Source organism: Apis florea, unplaced genomic scaffold (assembly GCF_048593485.1).
Source record: "Apis florea isolate Af1SG1 unplaced genomic scaffold, ASM4859348v1 contig_3158_pilon, whole genome shotgun sequence".
NCBI lineage: Eukaryota > Metazoa > Arthropoda > Insecta > Hymenoptera > Apidae > Apis > Apis florea.
The window spans coordinates 6,667,814-6,690,218 of NW_028256713.1; the positions used below are offsets into that span (position 1 = coordinate 6,667,814).

Consider the following 22,405-nt stretch of genomic DNA (forward strand, 5'->3'; position numbering starts at 1 on the left):
TATGTAAAATTGAACAACAATTCAGTTCTAACATAGTCTTTCTTTTTTTCAGTCTTTGATATAAAAGAAGAGGAGGAAAAATAGTTAGCAAAATTTAAAAGATCATCCTAACTCATTATAACATCTCTTTCGAATCAATATTTTTTTAACGATTAATATCGACAATCTCTTTTTCGTGAGATGTTCGGAATAATTGAAGCTGCAAAAAAATAAAGGATATATCCGCGATTTGGATGAATTGAAGGTCATTCCGCAAAAATTATAGGGTGGAAATCTACTGAATGGAATTACAAGTTGGAAACCAAGAAAAGGAAAAGTAGGTCGACTAGCAGGACAATAAACCGATAGGCTCTGCATTGTTTCCAAGCCACGTGGTGGTGATTACACCGTGAAATGCCAGTGCGTCAGTTGTGGCCACATATCGATCCCGTAAGTTTCCATTCGGTGGCGACCTCCTCTGCGTGCGCACCCTTTTCATTTTGGTTATTTACCAAGCACCCTTAGACCGAGTCAGGAGAACTTTGGAGAACGTGCAAATGGTGGGAAGGAAATCGAGAAAGTATAGATAACAAGAAAATCAAATCGGGTGGACCGATGCTGATAAGTGCGCGTAACTATACTAAGAAGCTTACAGATTTGAACGAAGAGTAACGACGCAAAAATAGAGCATTTTGATTGACATTTAATAAGACGGATAGAGAAAAATATAGAAAACGTAGTGAGGAATACATAAATAGAAATATAGAAACGTTAGTGAAATAAAAGTTCCGTTTTTGAAAAAAAGAAGAAAAATAGAAGAAAGTAGTATAATAAGTGAAAGAAAACAGTTTGCCAGCTAAAGCAAACGAAGGGGAAGAAAAGTAACATAACTCCAATGTATTACGGTCCCCCTCGCGAAGTTACAGAAATATGTCGTTACCACGAGAATGGTGCCTGCAGGATTCGGTCGAACGTGACGCTGTCGCACCGACGACAGCGTCGCAGGAGATGGTCGGCACGACTGTCATCGACGAAAATATGAATCAACAAAATCAATTGGGGTCCCTTTTATCTATACATTCAGCGCCCGTCTTCGATTTGAGTACAGGTGTGCCATCGCCTAAGAGACCAGCCTCTTTAGCCGTCCAGGCGACAGCAACCTCAACGCCAGTTGTGCCACCGCATCTTCAAAGTCCAGAGACGATAGAGGACGAAGATAACGACAATCTCTTGACTATATCAAGTCTCACGGCCAGGCCGTTGATTGCCAAATCTCGAGAACTTCGATCAACTAAAAACTCTAATACGAAAAAGAAAAAACCTAAAAAAAACGAAACGAAAAAAAAATCAAGAAATATTACATACGTTCCATTAGATGGTGGTTACGGTTGGATTATCGTATTCGGAGCGTTTTTCGTTCAGTTTTGGGTGACTGGACTTATGAAATCTTATGGAGTGTTATATGTTGAGGTGATGGAAACGTTTAAGGATTCCTCAGCGTCTGTCGCTTCTTGGATACCAGCTATTTTATCTTGTCTTTGTCTCGCACTTGGTAAGTAATTTTTTAGGTATAAGTTGATTCTTAAAATTCTTTTCTAATATTTCTCATGATAATAACTTTATTACTATTAGATAATTTTCAATGATCATTATTTCAAAAGAATATTATATTTTTACAAATAGTGATATGAAAATAATAAAAATAAATCTTTACAAACTTTTGGAAATATATTTGTAATATATTGATAAATACATTGATGAATTATATATATATATATGATAAATATTTAGATTAATAAAAAATTTATTAAATGAAGATTTTTTAAAAGAATAGATAGTTTTTGATATAACAATAGCATAATATATTGTATTATATTCATGTATTATATTCATATTTTGAAAATTAACATACGGATATTTCAAATACAGCTCCAGTGACGAGTATGTTGTGTCAGAAATACAGCTGTCGAGCTGTCGTTTTCGTCGGTGGATTGTTTTGCGCTTTAGGATTAACAATAAGTTATTTTGCCACGAGCTTGATACATCTCTTTTTTACATTCGGTGTTTTGACAGGTTTGTAAGATTAACAATTAATTATTATCAAATTCTTTAATCATATATTTCCATTTATAATCAATTGAAAAGATAGTGATGTTATAAAACATCGTATCATAAGTGTACTGATTGATGATAATCCTTTATTTTCCCTAAAATCATTTAAATCATCATTGGAACACTTTTATGTATCTATAATATCACTATGTCTCTCTAGTTATACATACACCTATTAACTTACGTCATTCGATTACGTAACAAACTGCAGATTCAATAGAATAAGAAAAAGATATATATGTATATTTATAATTATATAATAATATATTTTAATAATATTTAAATTATGAATATTTGAACATAAATATTTTTAGAATATTATTTATTATGAATATAACAATTTTAGGAATTGGTGGTGGTCTCTCGACAACACCAGGTATTATCCTCGTTTCTCAATATTTCGACAAGCATCGTGCTCTAGCAAATGGTATATGTGTATCTGGTACAGCAGCTGGTAGTTTCGTATTTCCACTTCTAATCAAGATTCTAGTGGATAATTTTGGTTTTCACGGTACCATTCTCCTACTTGGTGGTTGCATGTTGCACGTGTGCGTGAGTGCAACTCTATATCGGCCTTTAGAGAACAACTACGCGCCGGAAGATTTGAAGATACCAGAGAAAGAGGAAAAGGTCGAATATACAAAGGAATTAGAGTCAGCAAAACAACAAAAGTTAGATTTAATATTCGCTAATGACTCGACTGCAAAGCATAATCTGTTGAACGAATTATTTCATCAGAATAGTGTGGTGGCGGTCGAACTGACAGACAGCGACGAAGAGAAGGACGTGATGGGTGAAGGCCTCCAGATGAAACCAATCTCGAAAATACGTAGTTCAAGTATATTGCACAGTGTCGAAGATTTGTCGACCGATTCCACGTGTGTGTACAAGGCCAGGTCATCGTTAAGATCACTAAAGTCGTCGATTACGGTGGTATGTCCAGAGCGAACTTCAATTCCTCAAAACGAAGCACAACTGCCGGAGGAAAAGAAAACATTAATGCAGAGGATAACACAATATATCGATTTATCTCTATTGAAAAATCCTCAATTCATCATGATGTGCTTTTCCGTTAGTCTGATGTCGACTGGAAGTCCATACATGCTCTATTATCTTCCGGCATATGTGCATGCTGCTGGTTATACGAAGTCAGAAGCTGGGTATCTGGTAGCTATTTCCGCCGCGCTTGATTTATGTGGAAGATTAGGACTTGGATGGCTTTCAGATTTAAAGCTTTTCGATCGACGGAAAGGATATATCGGAAGGTATTATAAAAATTTTTCTTTTTTATTATTATAATAAAAATATTCTGTTTATTTTTAATAGTGTTGTGGGTGCTGGTGTAGCAGTACTGGCAATTCCAATGGCCCATTCTTTCTATGTGCTGGCATGTTCCGTAGGCATGTACGGATTATGCTTGGGCTGTTGGTTTCTTTTGGTTCCCGTCCTTCTTGCAGACCAATACGGAACTGATAAAATATCTTCTACTTACGGTCTTGTTAGGATGTTCCAGAGCGTCGGAGCAATTTCTATTCCGCCTTTAGCAGGTATTATCTTATTACAATAAATTTATTACAATAACGATATTATCTTATTACAATAAATTTAAAGTATATTCAATATTGATTATAAATAAATATAATAAAGATAAAGATGTTTATTCGTTATTAATTTACGAGATATTGTTTTAACTATGTAAACAACGACAATAATATTAATATTCAAATATGATTTCAGGATACCTACGCGATGTAACCGGAAGTTACTCCGTATGTTTTCTATGCATGGGCACATGCATGGTTATGGGAGGTCTACCTCTACTTCTGATTTTTAACGAAGTATCAAATTCATCGAAGATGACTGTTAATAATGTCAAGAACAGTAATTGTCAAGGAGAAGCGATTGCAAAAAAATAAAGATATTTTGCGAATGTGATTGAATGTGTAATAGAAATCTAATAAATCACCACATTTGTCGCTACAATTATTCCACTATGATGTATTAATTGGTTCAGTGTATTCGAAACGTTTACATAAAATACCTCGTTTGCGGCAGGTAAGGGTAATTTTTGTAAGTTTTTATAAATGCACATCTCTCTTATTTTATTGGTAAATGACATTTTCATTTACATTCAAAGTAAAAATGAAGAATAAACATTCTTATACATATACATATATACACGATATAAAGAATTACTTTAAAAAAAATTGATTTATATTTGTAATTTGTCTTATATATCACATTAACATTATGTACATCATATTTACATGTTACATTATGATTATTTGTAGAGAATGAAGAATTGCGGCAGATCCTGCGATGAAAGAAATAATCTTAGTAGGAAATACATATTTTTCATACAAACAGATGTAATTAAACACAGTGATCTTTAATAAAAATTGTATTCTTTTCATTAATGTAATATTATTTTTTCTACTTTAGAAGATAATTCAACATTCAAATTAATATTCAAAAAACTTTAAAAATCTCAAAATGGCGATAAAAAAAAATATATATCTTTTATCACAAATTATATATAATTTTATTAATAAATCTATCTATAATATATATTATATATATATTATATACATTACGTATATCTTATATACATATATATATTTCTGTTAATAAAAATTATATATAATTTATATAAATTAATGCTATCAATTTGCATAACATTATATAATACTATCTTAATCTTTCAGATTGCATAATAGATAGTATTTCAAATACAATTCAATACCTATATAAAATGATTATGTTCTACTAAAACTGAATACTAGTATTTCTTAGAGTAAGAAATATGTCACAATGAAGAAAAATTATGTTGGTTTCCAAGCCACAACTCTCATTTTGTTATTTAATTCTTGTAATATTAAAGAACATGTAAGCTGTTTTTCTGGTGATAAACTATTAATTCCTTCCATTTCATCATCATCATCTCCTATTCCATTACTACTTCCACTTTTTCCTTTACCTTTTCCCTTTCGTTTCTTTTTTTTATTTAATTGTCTGCAATCTATATCACTAGCAGCATCTGTTGTTTTTCTAATCTATGATGATTAAAGTTTTGTATAGTCATTCTAATATATACTTATATAATTAAATAAATAATATCTTACTTTAGCACTCTTTTTTGACTGTTTATCATATTCTAAAGCATCATAATAATTTGGTTTTTCACGTTTGATTCGATTAGTTCGTCTTGTTTTCATTACCCCATTATCAGGACTAGGAGGACTTTTTATTGAATTTCGTCTTGCATTGAAAAATGAATGTCCACATGGACATGCTTTGCAGGCTACAGGAACCTTGATAAATAAATGTAATTAATATAAGAAAAAATATAAAATAATAAATATAATATAATATAAAAATATATTATGAAGTGTATAAATAATATATATAATTTATTTATATTCTAAATAGAGATCTAATAATTTCTTGTATATATTTATTATTAAAAATTAATATAATTATTCAAAGCTTACATTTAAAGAAATCATAAATTAATCAATTATTCAATTAATCAATTAATCAATTATATTTAATTTTAAAGATAATATATTTTGATAATAGGAAAATTTATGATTCATAAAATATGACTTTATTTTCTCTTTGTTGAATTTTTCCAAACTTATTCAAAAAAATTTAATGCAATTAATATAATTAAATAAAGCTATAAAATATTAAAAATAAAATTAATATAAAGTATATCATATAAATATAAAATAAATAACCATAATATAATTACCTGTTGTTCACATTTAGGACAACCTTTACTAATTGTTTTAGTCTTTGCCATATTATGAAAAAATATTTAATTAAGATTAGGTTATTTACAATTTAAATATGACTAGGAATTTATAACGTTAAAGTATATTGTCAAATAATGACATCACAGCACAAAAATAACTTTTATATCGATGAGGGTGCATTTTAAGAGCATTCACTACAACATTAAATATTTTTTTGTTGCTCTTAGCATTACTCTAATAAGTAATGACAGCCGTGATATATAAAAGAAACACAATATAAAATATTTTGTAATCCCATTGATAGATGGCAGTAAAAGTCAATTAAGAGAATGGACCAATCGTGTAATTTAGTTTTAATGTAAAGATGTTTTTGTATTTTTATTTTAATTAAATATTACATATAAGGTTTGTAACACTAATAACAAATGATGATTTATGATTTTATAAACTATAAAATTTTCCATTTAATTATAGTTTTTCTTTATTTTTTAAATATAAATGTTATTGTATTTTCTAATAAATGAAACGATAAATAAATATTGAAAATTATAATAAATATATTTTTAATAATTACAATCACCAAATAATTTAATTTATTAGCATTTAACATCAAATGAAGTTTTATTATTTTAACATTAAGTAAATCGATAGATTTTTATATCTACATATATATTACTAGAAAAAATTTAATTTAAATTATCTTAAATTGTAATTTTTCTAATAAATATCTTAAATATATCTTACCATTCTTAAAAGAATTTCAATTCTAATTTTTTGATTTCTCAAGTAAGTTGGTTCTTTAATTTAAAACATTATTACGTGAAGACAACTAACTTTAATATATCTTATAACTAAATTAGGTTAAAATTTCTTGATATTATTTTAAGAGCCATTATATCTTAAATATCTTACATGTTTTTTTAAATATTTCAAATATTTTAAATTTTAATATCAAAAAACACGCCAATTTTTAAAAATCTATTTTTATTACATTATAACAAATATGTAGTTTTTGTTATATTCATTGAATTGAATAATAAAAGAATATTCTTAGTTAATTTGAATTTTATATTGTGTTTATGAAAATCAAGAATAATAAAGTAATAAATTAAACAAATAATAAATTAAATTAAATTGTTTTTTATATAGGATATATTATTTTTATCAAAAGTATTCTTTTCGACTTAACTTTATTATCTTTGCAAATTTTCAACTAAATTAGCAATAATCTTTTTACTTAATATAATATATATTGTTTGAATAATTTTTTTTTATAGAAAATAAAATAAAAAATAGACAATTTCCTAAATTAATTTTCTTATCTTTTATATTTATTCTGTTAAGTATCTTTTAAATATTTTTCTATTTTATTCTATAATATTAAAAAATATACAATTACAATGATATTTTAATCTCGTTTGATTAAATAAATGATAATTTGATATATTTATTTTATACATAAATAATTCTTTTGAAATTTTATTTAAATCATTTATTATATTAATGTATAATTTAATATTAATTATTATAATTCATAATTAATATTTTATAAGTTTTAATAACTATATTCATTTAATAATTTTCAATATAAATGAAAAATAATATATAAACAAGATATTCTTTCAGATTTAAAAATTTATGAATATTTTATTATTGATGTTAACAAAAGTTGTTTTAAGAAATTATTTATATGTTAATTAAGAGAATATAATCAATTTAATTTTTCTTTTACATTTATAGTCATTTCTCAGTTATTTGTTATTAACCTAATTATATTATCTTACGTGAAAACAGTTTCACATATTTTTTGTTATATTTTTTTATATTATATATTTTATTTGTATTTCAATCCTTTGATTTTCTTGTGCTAATTAATTATTCAAAATCAATATTTAATTATTCATAATCATCATCTTTATCATTTATTGAACATAAAACAAGAAATATTATTGCACAATTAATTTAGATGTCATGTCTGATTTTGTTTTTGATTTCTAAAATTCAAAATCATAAGATCCAAAATCTGATATGATTTTTTCCGATGATTTATAATTTATTATGATTTTAAATTTTTTTCTCTTAAATTGTCTCAATATTGAAATTATATTAATCATTGTATTTATTATTGAAGTTACTGACATTTGATTTTGACATTAAATTCCAGATATATTATCAGATATATCTGCATATTCTCCACTATCTGTTATAGAATATAAGGTTTTGTCGATTTTCGAACACTGAATTTGTTTTGAAAATTGAACTTTAATTTCTTCATTAGTATTAGTCGCAGTATTTATAACATTAAAACATTTATCTTTCAATATTTTTTTTCTGCATTTTTTTTCACTTTTTTCATTATCGATAAACAATTGATTACATTGAAGATTTTTTTGCATTTTTTGCATTTTGATTATATTTTCATATATCATATTACCATCATATATCTGAGAACAATTTCGAATATCTTCTTCTTTGTTAATTCTAATTTCTGGAATTTCTAATTTTAAAATATTATTATCGCAATTATTTTTTTTCGGAAATCTATGATCACATATTTTTATCCTATCTTTTACACATTCAGTAGTCATCAAATGTGACGTCCATTCAAGGTCATTCTTATTATTTTCATTGCACGTATAACATTTCTTGGAATCTCGATTTCTTCTTTTTGCAATTGAATGTTGTAAAGTATAATCTTTAGTTTTATTTTGTTCGTTCTTCGATGCATTCAAAGTTTTTTTACAAACACATGAATATGTTTTTCGATCGTAAGTGTTTGCATTATTAATTTTTATGATTTTTAAGTAAGGACTATCGCAATGATGACATATCAATTTTAGATTTTGTTTAGAAATAATTGAATTTTTTGTTTTCATACATTTTTCTAATTTATTTCGTTTCTCGAATTGTTTTTTAGCTTTTTGCATGCAAGTACACAGTTTTAATTTGGTCCAATTATAAATTTTTTTCTGCTTTGAATATTTTTCTGGATCTGGAGTACAAAATTCTAACTCTTTCACAGCGGAAATTAATCTTTTGGAATTATTTCTGCAATAAATATTTTCACAATCTTGACATAATACGTGATTTGATAGATTTATGCCTTTTAATATGTTTGCAAAATTAGAAAAATATTTCATACTTGAAAGTATATAATTTTGTAATATACAATTGCAACAAACAGTATTAGGGTTTCCTTGATTTACAAAAAACGACTCTTGTACTTGCTTAGTTTTTTCTTTTTGAATTGTATTAGTTTGCACAGCTTCATTTGCAACTCTTGTTGGATTAGTTTGAACTTCTTTTTTGTTATTTGTTTTAATTTTTAAATTATTTGAATGTATTTTTGAGGAAAATTGTTTTTCATCAATATTTATTTTAATATTTTTATTTTCATTACGTTTTGTTTGAATTTTTGAATTTTTTTTTTTATTTTTATTAGATATGATTTCTTGAGGTTTAAGAATAGTTTTATTAAATTTAGTATTTTCAATTTTTATTTTTTCTCTATGTTTTTTCTGATTAGATACTAATTTTGAATTCTTATCTAAGACTAACTGATTAGTATTTTTTTTTTCTTCTCTTTTAACTTCTTCTTCTATATTATTTTTTAATATTTTAAATTCTTTGTTTGAAATTGGCGGATTTGATTTATTTTGTTCTTCTTGAAGAGAATCTTTTTTATTGTCAATATGATCTTTATTAAACTGTTCATTGAGTTCTATTTCTGCTTCATCGTCTCCGTCATATATATTTGCCATTCGAGTAGAACAAATGTTTTTGGCGCGAGAATATTGTGTTCGTGGATATTTAATGCATTGAGTTGTTGTCAGAGCCTTACATTTCCATGGATCAGGAATTCCTTGTGTAAAATGTAAACCTGTATCAGTCCATATTTTATCAGTAGCAAAATATCTGACACAGGAAGATATTAAATTTTTTTGCAATATATATTTCTCTATTGTATTACAAAAACCTTTACATGCTAGATATTCTTTCCAAGTATCAGGTATACCTCGACGTATATTGCAATAATTTTTTTTTATCTTTCCATTTTGTTGTGGACAAGACGAAAACACTATAAATGGACGAGTTTTTAATAATTTTGGTGAAGAAAATGGTCCACGTACTATCTCTTGTATATCAAGATGTTTATCTTTTTGAAGTCTTTTTGAAGATATCCATTCTTGAGTCCAACCAGTATAGATATTAAAATTACTATCTGGACACATTAGCAATTCAAACTTTTCATTTTCATTCATTTAAAAATATTAACAATATTACGAAATCATAGTTATATTTTATGTTATAATTTATATAATTATAATTGTGATTATGGAATAGCTTTTTTGTAATATTCTTTAACTTTTTTATAAAATAAGAAAATAATGTAGTGTTATATATATACATACATACACACACACGCGCGTGCGCGCGCACATATATATAGTTATGGATAATTCATTATTTAAAACATTACTTCTAAAATTTCATTTAATATAGAATATAATATTGATTTCATATATAAACAAATTGCAATGATTTTTAATATTAAAATTAGCTAATTACAAATATTTATTATATAATGTTAACTTTATTATTATTATTATTAAAAAAATAAATTAATTGAAAAGAATAATCTGATTTTTTAATTTTATAAAAAAGTAATAACAAATCCTCTCATATTATTATTTATTCCCAGATTAAAGCAAGATTACCACTTTTGAATATTACCAACATTTAAATTATATACTTCAAGGCAATATCGATTGCTTAGTGAAGTGTTATGCATAAAGAAGAGATTGCTTCAAGTTACTCAATGTTAACTCAAAAATAAACACAATGTCTTTACTGCAATCATTGTCTTCAGGACTTAACAAAACTTCGAAATTAATATCTCGAAGTGTTCCAGCTGTATTTTATCATCCAAATGTAAGTGTTTATTATTTCATGTTGATAATTTTGACAAATATATTGCGTTATTTTAAACAATCAATATTGGATCTATTATTAGTATATATATATACATATATATACATAAAGTTTGACCTTAACATATAATCGTGATTGATTTTACTTTAAAAAATAAATTTTTCCAAATATAATAGTTAATATTTTATATTAGTTCTGTAAAAAGTTTTAGGTTATTATTATTGATGATATAACAAGATTATTATTATTTCACTATATTAATTAAAAATTGTTTACAAATCATTTTGAAATAAAATATGAAAGTTATTTCTTTTTTTTATATTATAATATTTAATTATTTTCTAGGTGATAGATCACTATGAAAATCCAAGAAATGTAGGTTCTTTGGATAAAAATGATTCCCAGGTTGGTACAGGTATCGTAGGAGCACCAGCCTGTGGAGATGTAATGAAACTTCAAGTTAAGATTAATGAGAAAGGAAAGATTATTGATGCTAAATTTAAAACTTTTGGTTGTGGTTCTGCTATTGCTTCAAGTTCCTTAGCCACAGAATGGGTTAAAGGAAAAACTGTAAGTAATATTATATGCTCATGAATTTTTTTTATATAGAACAAAAGAAAAGAATTACTATAATTTATTATAGATTGATGAAGCATTGGCTCTTAAGAATGGTGATATTGCTAAAGAGTTGTGTTTACCACCTGTCAAGTTACATTGTTCAAGTAAGTAATATTTATTATTATTTAAGTATCTTTTTCATAAGCTGTAAAATATGAATAGAAAAATTTTATAAAAATTTTTTTTAAGAAATATAATATATAATAATTTATATCATATAATATAAATTTGAAAGTATTTAAGTACAAAAGTAGTTAAGTATTTAAAATTTAAAGTATTTATATTGAAGAAGAATTTATTACTCAATATTAACTATATATATTGAATATTGAATATATTTAATATTGATTAAAGATACACTATTTATTTTCTTTCTTTCATATATTATAGTGCTCGCAGAAGATGCAATTAAGGCTGCTTTGTCAGATTATAATATAAAACAGAAACAAAAATTGAAAAGTAATGATAATAATAAGAATAGAAATGAAACATGATTCTTCATGATATATTTCAACAAATGATAGTAAAAGATATTAGAATTATATATCTTATTTTTTGTTTTTTGTTCACTAATTTTTACATATAATAATATTCATAAATTATGTGTTGTGATTAGAATGAAAAAGTGTATATTAAATTATATATAAAATTTAATGTAGCACTTACATATATTCTTTCATTTTTCAAAAAAAGAAAATAAATATATTTAATTAAACAATTAAAGCTTTTTTCAATTAATAAGCTTAATTAATAAGTATCAATACTATTTTTAATCAAGTTATCATTTATTATCATAGTTAAGTTATTATATCATTTTTATTAAATTATTTCATGAAATATCAATTTCATCTTTGTATTAAATTTATAATTTTGTTCTAAAATAATTAATTTTTAAATTTCAAAAATTAAAGTTATGACAATTATAACATAATCAACGGGAAGCGTTTCAGATCACAGCCAAAATTTATTAAAATAGTATAAAACAATAAACAATAAAGCAATATGTCATTGTGATCAACATTTTTATTGACACAAATGTAAATTATAAATGAATTATTTTAATGGCAATTTAAGTTGTTGACAGAAACATTTCTATTTGTACTTGTTTTTATACGACTTTATTATGTCATCAACAACGATATAATAACGTAATCGATGAAGAAAGAAGCGGATAAGAATAGATATGTTTTATCAATTTCATTCTTATGTTTAATTTAATAAATATATGATAGACAAAGTTAAAAATTCAATCATTTCATGCAATATTATATGTGAAAAAAAATAAATATATTATTCACATCATATTTTTTTAGTGAATAAATTCATTAATTAAAATTTTTAATGATTCAATCCTGTTGAAGATATCCTATTAAAAATAATTTCATTTATACATAATATTAACATAGAACAAGAAATATAACATGAAAGCATTTAGATTTCCTCATAATCGTGATATCCGATTAAATATTTACTCACATTTCTGTATCTTTATTCATAGTGGAATTACATACTTTCATAGCGAATAATTTCCTAGAATAAGAGAGAATTTCGATTCAAACAATTAAAATGAATTTAAAAAGTTGAGTTGGATCGGTAACTTGTACATTCCTCATAACTATCATCAGAACGTCAATTGATGCTTAATAAGAATAAATATAAACTGAGTCATATGTAGTTAGTGCCAATTGTGCATTTCAAGTTAATTCGCAAAGAACAATTAGTTCGTTAATTCGTAATTACATTGCTTATACTTTTTCATAATTATTTAGGAGCTTTTTGATTAAGAAATTGCTTTTTGATTTTGAAAATTAAATATCTATCATTTTTTCTGTTATTTTACTAATTAATCGATCGATTTTATTACATTAAATAAAATCAATAATAAAAAACAATTGTAATTTATAATAATGCATTATATATGCATACATATTATAAAATATATAATTATATAATATAATGTAATTATACGTGTACATATAAGAAACATAATATATATTTTCGAGATGTTTCGACATGCTTATCAGAATTTTATAGATTTAATATAAATCTACGTTGTATGATGGATATATCAAAATATCAATATACATATACTATCTGGAATATTCTATGTATATAAAAATATGATAAAAATGAAGTGTGTACCTTTATGTACTTGAAAAAAATAGAGCATCCAGATTGATTAAAAAAAATTTTATTACATTATTTAGAAAAATTATTTAAAAAAAAAATTAATTTGATTCAATAATATTTACATATTTTTCTTCTCACATAAAAACATTATTTTTATTTTAAAAATAAATTAACTAATGAGAAATGTAATAAATTAAAAATATTATTATATAAATTATAAATTTTTAAAATTAACATAAAAATATTTTAATGTTTTTAATATTTTAATTTTTCAAAGATTAATATAATTAGTGTTCATTGAGAGGATTATATTCGTGTTATCATAAATATTTCGATCTAATTCTTTGAACAATCATCATCAAATGTACGCACAATGGTTTCTCTAACAAACACATAATGCTACTAATTTGCGATATGACTGAAACGATAGAATCTTGCTTTTCTACGAAACCAAATAATGTCATTACAAGAGAAATGTACTATTCTCAACATTGTTTTAAATACATTGGACAAATAATTTAAAAAAAAATAAATTTTATTTAAAAAAATTAAAAAATTATTATTTAGAAAAAAATTAAATTAACACGTTTATTATTATTATATTATTAATATAATATTATAAATTTACAATGTGTATTATATATTGTAAAAATATCGATAAATTAGTTCATTATTTTATGCAGAATATCATCAATTAATGATTTTTGAAAAGGTGAGTAAATTTGCTAATGAATTTAAAAATTTATTTTTCTGCGATTAATTAAAAGGTGAGATTGTAAATGATTTTTCATGATAGCGATTTGATACGAAAACTTCGAATCGATGTTTTAAGCTTGTTTTTCCTATCTCGATTTCACTATAAGTGGAACGCGGTCGCACGCGACAAACATTAAATTCACACGATGTTTGCATCACGAAGATAAAAAAATCCTTCATTTGATACATTCTGCGCGATTCTTGATTATGCTATTATACTACATCGTAAATTTTCCATTCTCTTATTTTTTATGATATATTCTCGGATCTGACTTATAGAAAGTATAACAGAGAAAGAAAGAAGTTTTCGATAGGAGAAAAGAAGAATAGTAAAAAAAAGTGAATCAGAAAGAAAAAAAATAGTATATCATTTAAAAAGAGTAGGAGAAGAATCGACTAATCATCGAAGGAAAGATTGAAATGGGAGGATATGAATGTGGTGGGAGAGAGGATGAAGTGGTGGTAACCTGCGCTGCGTGAGACAGCGACACAGCTGATCACTCAGTCGTTCGTCGTTTCTGTAGCGGACGAGTTGTTTTAGTACGAATTCTGTGATGTAAAATTGAAACGAAGGAAATTTTTTCCATAGAATGACAGTGAATCATATATAAGAATTTTCATATACATGCCATTGTTTACGTGCTCTATGCAATTTGTTAAAGTATCGAAAGTAAAAGTTACGGGTGGAGCTATAACACCAGTGAAATTATTCACAATATCGACGCATTGCGGATCGCTATTAGTGACGTCGAATCACTTGAATCGTAGATATTTTTCTCTTTTTCGAAGAAAATTGTTCATACGATTGGGGTCTATGACCGCTTCACGAGGTTCATCTTATCAGAGATATAGAAAGAGCTATGATATAGGTGTGACTATCAACATCAGATTAAAATTGATGAAGTCCGAAGCAATCGAAGAAGAGGACACGACTGCTGATCCTGCAGTTTGTGAACATTGATGCTGATGCAACTATAGATCACAATATATTCCATTCGTGTAATCCAGTGCATTGCCAGCTTCATTATTTCCCTTTCACTTTCTTAGTTTCTATTTTTTTGTTATATTGTGGCATTTTAATTAGTATTCGTGTGCCGACACGCCGTAGTATACACAGTGGTTTAGATTTTTTTTTCAGTGATTCAGTTTCATTTCTTTGTTTAATTACAAAGATACATTATACATGTGTATATGCGCGCGTGCGCTAGTGTGAAAAGAAAAGAAAAGGTCGATGACAATGCAACGAGTCCAAGATCAAGACAATGGAATCAACATCAAATTCGGTGCAAACAAAAACAAGAAAGGAAACTATAGACTCGTATCGCAGCACTCCGAGAATGAAAAAAAAAATAATTTCAATGGGACCAATAAACAAGGTAAATTATTTATATTGTGAGTTATATTTTAATTTTTTTTTTATTTTTTTAAAAAAATCACTAAAACTGGCCACTAATTTTAAATTAATATAAGACAGGGAAAATGTAATATAAATAGATCCACGATAATTTTCTAAAGCATTTTATATTATTTCTTTCTGTATTCTATTGTACAATAATCATAAAAACTTAAAATGTTTATGATAAATATTAATTATAAAGATATAGTAAAATAACATAAAGTCACTAATATTTCGCAATATCTTTTTTAATATCTTATTTTAAATTTAAAAAATATGATGAATATGATATTGAACTTATGATATTGAAAAAAAGTTTTTTGAATTAATGAAATTACAATATTTAATATTGATCAATTTTTTTTATAAAATATACTAAAATAGTTAATGCAAATTTAATAAATCAATGAAATAGCATATAAAATAAAGCAATAAAATAGTATATATAATAGTATATTATAAATAACAATGAAAAATTATTATAATAGCTTATTTCTTTTTAGTTAAATGTATAACTGTTGAAGAAGATTTAGTCCCACCAGATGGAGGATGGGGATGGCTAATACTGTTAGCATCTGTTATGGTGAATCTACTTATTCCTGGAACAGTGAAATCTTTTGGAGTTTTATTTGTTGAATTTCTTGAAGTTTTTGATGCATCACCTGCTGCAGCTGCTTGGATTCCAGCTTTATGTTATTTTCTCTATAGTTCACTTGGTAAGATATTAAAATAAAACTATTTTTAAAAATTTTAAATGAAAAATAAAAAACTTAATTTTTTTATAGGTCCACTTTCCAGCATATTATCAGTTAAATATTCTTATCGAACAGTAACTTTATTAGGTGGTACATTTGCTGCTGCAGGAATGATGTTAAGTTATTTTGCAAATTCTGTAGCCTTTTTGTGTATTAGGTAATTATTAATACACTATTAATAATTAAAAATACAATAAATATATTATATTTTTAATATTCATGTGTAATTTAATTATTCGTTTAATTTTTTTTTAGTTATGGTGTCTTGGTAGGAACAGGAGCAGGCTTAGCTTTTCCTCCAACTGTATATATAGTAACTTCATACTTCGTAAGATTACGTGGACTTGCAAATGGACTTTGTATATCTGGCAGTGCATTAGGTTCAATATTTCTACCACCCATCTTAGGAATTCTTCTACGAGAATATGGTTACAGGTAGGTTTTTTTTATACTTATAAAAAAATAACAGGTATGGCTTTATTATTTTGATAAAAATTTATTTTATGATTGTCAAAAATTAAATCAAAGAATCTAGATAAAAGTAGATAATAAAATTAAAATTTGAATTATTTTATTTTGATAAAACGTTTATTTAACAGTATTTAATTTATTAAATTTATTCAGCTATATCTAATTTATTAATAATATTTTGAAATTAATTGATTAAATAATATAATTAATTAAAATATATTTTACATACATTCGTTTTATTTTTGACAAAATTGAATGTACCTGTGATTTGTGAGCTTAATTTATCCAACTTATGTAATTTGTGACACAATCAGTATCACAAAAAAAAAATACGAGAAGTTTGTGTATTATTATGTGCATCTTCTTATTCTTATGAAGATTCATACATAAAGTGTCATAGAAAGTTTTTATATATTTTGTGAAGATTATTATTGGTGAGTATTTATATATCATTATTAAAACTAATTAAATGTGATGATAACGATCATGCATGTCAGACCAACCACGCGCGTGCATTTATGTATACTTCATTATTGTATCTCTGCGAAATTTACAATATCTATAGCTGTTTTTTCAAAGATATTGTTATTAAAGATAATGAGTATTAACTATTCGATACGGTAATGTACACATACGTATAAAAATAATTATTGACTGTCAAAAAAAATATTAGATTTCGCGGAAAGTTAACGTTTCTTTTAATTTTAAAAGGCGCAGAAATATTCTATATACTAACCCTGAAGCCTGCATGTGAAAATGGCACTTAACTCATCTGATATGGTTTAGGTAAGAATTTATTTCGTATTGTATATACGTTTTTGTTTTATGTTATATTCTTTAATGGTAAAATTATGTCTATTATGTTTTCTATCTTATTGCTATTAAATTTTTATTACGCGTAATTTTAACGCTTAATTTTGAATTAGACTCAACGACATTGAACTTCGATAGAAAAGGACGAAATAGTCTGGACCAGTATCATCAACCTATTATGACGATTTTTTTCCATGATGATAAAAATAAGATCCTTGATTGGATAATAATTAAATATCTAGGATGTGATCTTTAATGAAATGCGATTCGCTTTATATTTAATCATCAGTGCAAATGATACAGTCTCTTTATCAATTATTTCATTATCAATTATCTCTTTACAATTAAGTATTAGAATTAAAGTATCATCATTAGTATACAAAATGTAATTTGTCTTGTTTGAAATATATGTATATATACATATAAGAAAATAATATATTTTTTTTTATCTTTTTCAAAACGAATCGCTAGATTGAAAATAGAAGGAAGAAGGAAGAAATATCTATTAAACAACCGCGAATATAATTACACGTGCATGTCTTTCGTTGTATATGCATATGTAATAATCACGTCCGTGCGAGAACTGCGGAAACGTACGGTTTGACGTTGAAAGTGCTTGCACATTTTTAGTGTGCGCATTATAAATGGCAATCGCGTGATACTCACGTGTTTAGAGTTAATGAGTCATAAAAATGGAATTAAGATAACTTTCCTTTTTATGTATTTCATATTGTTATAGTAATTGTGATAGTATAGTAAAAAAATTTGTCAATTTTAAAGAAAGTATTTTTATCTTTTTTTAATATCATGCAATATTTTTATTCTATAAATTAAATATAGCAAATTTATTTTCATTTTTATGTCGCTAATATATTATCAATTGAATGTGAACAATAAGTAATTATTTTTTTTTATTGAAGTATATTTTTTATTGAAAAATCAAAGTATAAATTAACCAATGTATGTTTTTCCGAATTTAGTATAAATTAAGTACAAATTAACTAATATAAGTCAATTCTAATATATATTTCGTGTTTTTTTATTTTTTATATCAGTATTTCTTTATTTTTTTATAGTTTTATTTTGCAGTGATTCGAGACAGCACACGTTGTCGAAAATTCATATATTATGCTACAAGAACATTAATCGAATTGATTATGATTTAAATACATCTATTGAAATAAAAATTCTAATCTTTGACGAATGCAAATATGGAATATCATGAACTTCAAGATGTAATCATATTTTTTATATCTTATAAATGCTATTACATATATATATACGTATATGCATATATAACATATAAGTATTTATAATAGATATAAGCTGGCCTAATTTCTATTAATCTAAATGTTCTTTTTATTTTTTCTTTTGTTGCAGAAAAATGTTTTCCATGGAAGAAGAAAAGGACAAAATGCTATTTCGAAGAAGATGAATTTCTTTCATACAGAATACTGTATACGCAATCTGAAACACACATTAACAATATAAATTTCATTCTGATTTATTTTAAAAATGAGAAAAGAATATCAAATATTTTGCTTTTTTATAGTTTTTTTTTCTGTTTTGAAAAGATTGATGACTTATTGAAAAAATATTTTTTAAAGTAAAATGAAATGTTTGTTTAAATTATATATTTATTTTTTTATTACGTGTTAGTTTAATTAATTTTATCTATGTTATTAATTTAATTTTCAATAGATATAAAAAATTGTTTCAGATTGACGCATGAATTGTATATATTATAGTCAGTTCTAACTAAAAAAGAAGTATAGATTATGAAACATAATATATAAATTTTTAATTAAGAATGTTATTTAAAAAAGAAACTTGACTAATAAATAAGCTTATATATTTTAAAATATATAACACTTTATCTCTGATATTCAATGATAATATACAAAATTTAATCTGGTATTAAAATTATATTAATAATTAATTAAAAGTTAAGATCTATTACATGTTATTGGTATCTATTGATTACCAAAGATTATAATAAGTGAATTTCTTAAGAAGATTAGCAAATTATATTTAGATATTGTATATACTTGATAATATTAATTTTTGTATTTTTTATAATTTATTTATATAATATAAAATAATATATTTTATTAATATAAATTAATTATAATTAAAAATTAAAATAATTAAAAACATGCAATAAATGTAATAATAAAGCGTTTTCAAAAACGCTTATATCTATAATATTTCGAATTATTCTTATTTCAGTGCATCATAAATCATTATATAGAAAAATCCTTTTTATTTTTTTATTTTTTTATTTTTTAGAAAATATTCATAAAAAATTTTTAAACATTTCCTATTCCATTCCATACTTACATAATCATGATTAATTAAATTAACAATTAAATGTGATTATATTTTAATTATTGACTAACAATATAATTTAAGTTATATATCTATATTATCAAACAAATTTTAATTGGTTAATTATATTAAATATTAATATAAAAAATATATTTGGGAAATATTAATATAATTGATCTAATAACAAATCTAACGAATATATAATTGATCTAATGAAGTGACATTTTTTTCTCAACAGCCGTGGAATATTGCCTGATGACGATATTGTAAGCTATAGTTAATCTTATTGTTGGATCAAACAAAAAGCGCTAAAACTCATTTTACTTTTTTACAGAGGTGCGGTATTAATAATGGGTGCTGTCACTTTGAATGTATGGGCGAGTGCTCTTTTATACGAACCGGTGGAAAGACACATGGTACCAGCATCATCGTCGAACAAATCGAACAATGTCGACTTGGAAGCCGCTTCGGTCACAATAACTAGTCCCGAAGATGAGAAACAATCAAATCATGTTGTTTCTTCTTCGAACACAAATGAAAAAGCCGCGCCTATAGTACCAAAGAGCGCGTCCAGTGTTGCGTTAGAATATTACAAGAATACACCTGTTCAAGGTCGAACAAGAAAAATTAGTATGCCAATGGGACGAGAGATAACGGGTCAGATGCATAGTACACCGGCACTACATGCAGTTCCGGAACGTGCTGCAGATTCTGGCAAGCTATCGAAACGTCAGAAATCGCCCTTTCAATCACCCAGCATGTCATCTTTTAATTATATCAGCACACCGTATCATGGAAGTACACTTTCTGCTTTACATCCGGAACGGGCATCTACATTAACTTTAAACGCGATATCAAGCACATTCGCAAGGAAAGGTACTGAAGAAACGAACAAGAACGAAGTAAAAGAAAAGAAGAACAAATTCTTTGACTTTAGTTTATTGCGGGATCCTATTTATTTGGTAATTTTAATCTCAAATTCCACGAATGCCGTCAGTTATACAAACTTCGTCATTCTATTACCAGCATATGCGATCTCATTAGGTTTCGATAAAAATATGTCTTCCCTTCTTCTTTCAACTGTATCTGTATTAGATTTGATAGGACGTATTGGAGGCTCTGCTCTTTCTGATGTCTCGATCATGCCAAAGCATTGGTATTTTGTTGGTGGTTTGTTCATTTCAGGAATCTCATTGGCCCTTCTTCCTATAGTTACAAGTTACACTTTATTATCAGTTTATTGTGGTATTTTTGGTTTAGCCTCTGGTATTTATGTCGGTATCACCGCAGTTATAATGGCAGATATGCTAGGAACCGAAAAATTAACTTCATCTTATGGTATTTCATTATTTGTAAATGGAATCATACAGCTAATTGGTCCTCCTATTTGCGGTATTATATATGAACAAATCGGCAGTTATGGCCCAATCTTTAGTATCTTAGGAATTGTTTTAGTGGTAGGTGCTTCATTATGGGGTTTTGTTCCATTTATTAGAAAACGACAAAAAATTATGGAGAAAGAGAATTCAATTGAAAAATTATAATTTATCTATTAGTTGAAATTGAACCTTTCAAGATAAACAAGAGCTTAACTATATGGTCATTATAAAATTTTTTCTAATGTGTATCGCGATTATGCATATACGTATATACACATATGATAACAAACATGTTATGAAATACTGTGATGTTAGAACAAATGTTATGTATGTACTTATAAACCACTGGCACTGTGATGACCTTATGTATATATATATATATAATCTACACGCACATTTTCAAAAGAATTAATAAGAAAATAATTATTAAAAAGTATATTTTTAAAAACACAAAAGTACTCTTTTTTGGTAAATTGGAAGTATTTTGCCTTACACTTTGAAAAAAAATTTATTCTGTGAAAGTAAGTTCTTGTTAGTACTAAATAAAATTATATGAGTATATTTATCTAAGTACTTAGTTAAGAAATGTACTAATTACTGGTGCTATTGTAATTAAATAAAAAAAATGAAAGATGCAATAATATAATTTACATATAAAATGTTCTTAATATATGTACAATTGTAAAATACAAAAATTAAGTATTTGTACACATCTTTTATGAAAAGAATGAATACACAGTAATTCTTATTGTTATATACATATAAATATTAAAGATAGGATCAGTCAATTTTGTTATTAATTCGATTTGTTTACAATTCACTGGAAAATATGCCTTAAAATTAGGATATAAGCACTTTGTAATTAATAAATTACATTTATATTATACAATATATAAAATAAATAATAATATAAAATTTATATGTTTCACTTGAAATAATTTATAAAAAAAATAATATATAAAGTCAAATTAAGATAAA

At 25.2% G+C, this 22,405-nt stretch overlaps 5 protein-coding genes across 10 annotated transcripts; 3 read left to right on the forward strand and 2 right to left on the reverse strand.

Annotated features, from left to right (window-relative positions):
• The first annotated feature begins 481 nt into the window (after positions 1 to 481).
• On the forward strand, positions 482 to 4,508 carry Sln (monocarboxylic acid transporter silnoon). 2 transcript variants are annotated; one of them, XM_086909731.1, is made up of 7 exons: positions 482 to 1,531; positions 1,909 to 2,052; positions 2,438 to 2,721; positions 2,830 to 3,356; positions 3,418 to 3,638; positions 3,829 to 4,146; positions 4,383 to 4,508. In XM_086909731.1, exons 1-6 carry the CDS (start codon positions 910 to 912, stop codon positions 4,005 to 4,007), a joined length of 1,977 nt encoding a protein of 658 aa, XP_086765857.1. In that variant the 5' UTR covers positions 482 to 909; the 3' UTR covers positions 4,008 to 4,146; positions 4,383 to 4,508. The 2 variants fall into 2 exon arrangements, with proteins under 2 accessions (XP_086765857.1, XP_012349300.1); XM_012493846.3 differs by having other exon boundaries at positions 2,438 to 3,356.
• Positions 4,167 to 6,155, reverse strand: LOC100868556 (uncharacterized). Its single transcript, XM_003698674.4, has 3 exons — positions 5,846 to 6,155; positions 5,214 to 5,402; positions 4,167 to 5,144 (listed from the first exon to the last, which is right to left on the reverse strand). The coding sequence occupies exons 1-3, from the start codon at positions 5,894 to 5,896 to the stop codon at positions 4,914 to 4,916; spliced, it is 471 nt and encodes a 156-aa protein (XP_003698722.1). The 5' UTR covers positions 5,897 to 6,155; the 3' UTR covers positions 4,167 to 4,913.
• IscU (Iron-sulfur cluster assembly enzyme) lies at positions 6,138 to 12,117 on the forward strand. Of its 5 annotated transcripts, none has more exons than XM_003698671.3 (5): positions 6,138 to 6,254; positions 10,552 to 10,781; positions 11,127 to 11,351; positions 11,425 to 11,503; positions 11,790 to 12,117. In XM_003698671.3, the coding sequence occupies exons 2-5, from the start codon at positions 10,692 to 10,694 to the stop codon at positions 11,891 to 11,893; spliced, it is 498 nt and encodes a 165-aa protein (XP_003698719.1). In that variant the 5' UTR covers positions 6,138 to 6,254; positions 10,552 to 10,691; the 3' UTR covers positions 11,894 to 12,117. The 5 variants fall into 5 exon arrangements, with proteins under 5 accessions (XP_003698719.1, XP_086765895.1, XP_086765894.1 ...); XM_086909769.1 differs by lacking the exon at positions 6,138 to 6,254 and adding an exon at positions 6,277 to 6,635; XM_086909768.1 differs by lacking the exon at positions 6,138 to 6,254 and adding an exon at positions 8,478 to 8,617.
• On the reverse strand, positions 7,470 to 10,287 carry LOC147657477 (uncharacterized). The gene has a single exon (XM_086909730.1). The coding sequence runs from the start codon at positions 10,109 to 10,111 to the stop codon at positions 8,003 to 8,005; it is 2,109 nt and encodes a 702-aa protein (XP_086765856.1). The 5' UTR covers positions 10,112 to 10,287; the 3' UTR covers positions 7,470 to 8,002.
• A 2,651-nt stretch (positions 12,118 to 14,768) lies between the features above and the next one.
• On the forward strand, positions 14,769 to 22,346 carry hrm (solute carrier family 16 member hermes). Its single transcript, XM_003698669.3, has 5 exons — positions 14,769 to 15,661; positions 16,185 to 16,397; positions 16,467 to 16,593; positions 16,692 to 16,871; positions 20,383 to 22,346. The coding sequence occupies exons 1-5, from the start codon at positions 15,517 to 15,519 to the stop codon at positions 21,590 to 21,592; spliced, it is 1,875 nt and encodes a 624-aa protein (XP_003698717.1). The 5' UTR covers positions 14,769 to 15,516; the 3' UTR covers positions 21,593 to 22,346.
• Positions 22,347 to 22,405: the final 59 nt, after the last annotated feature.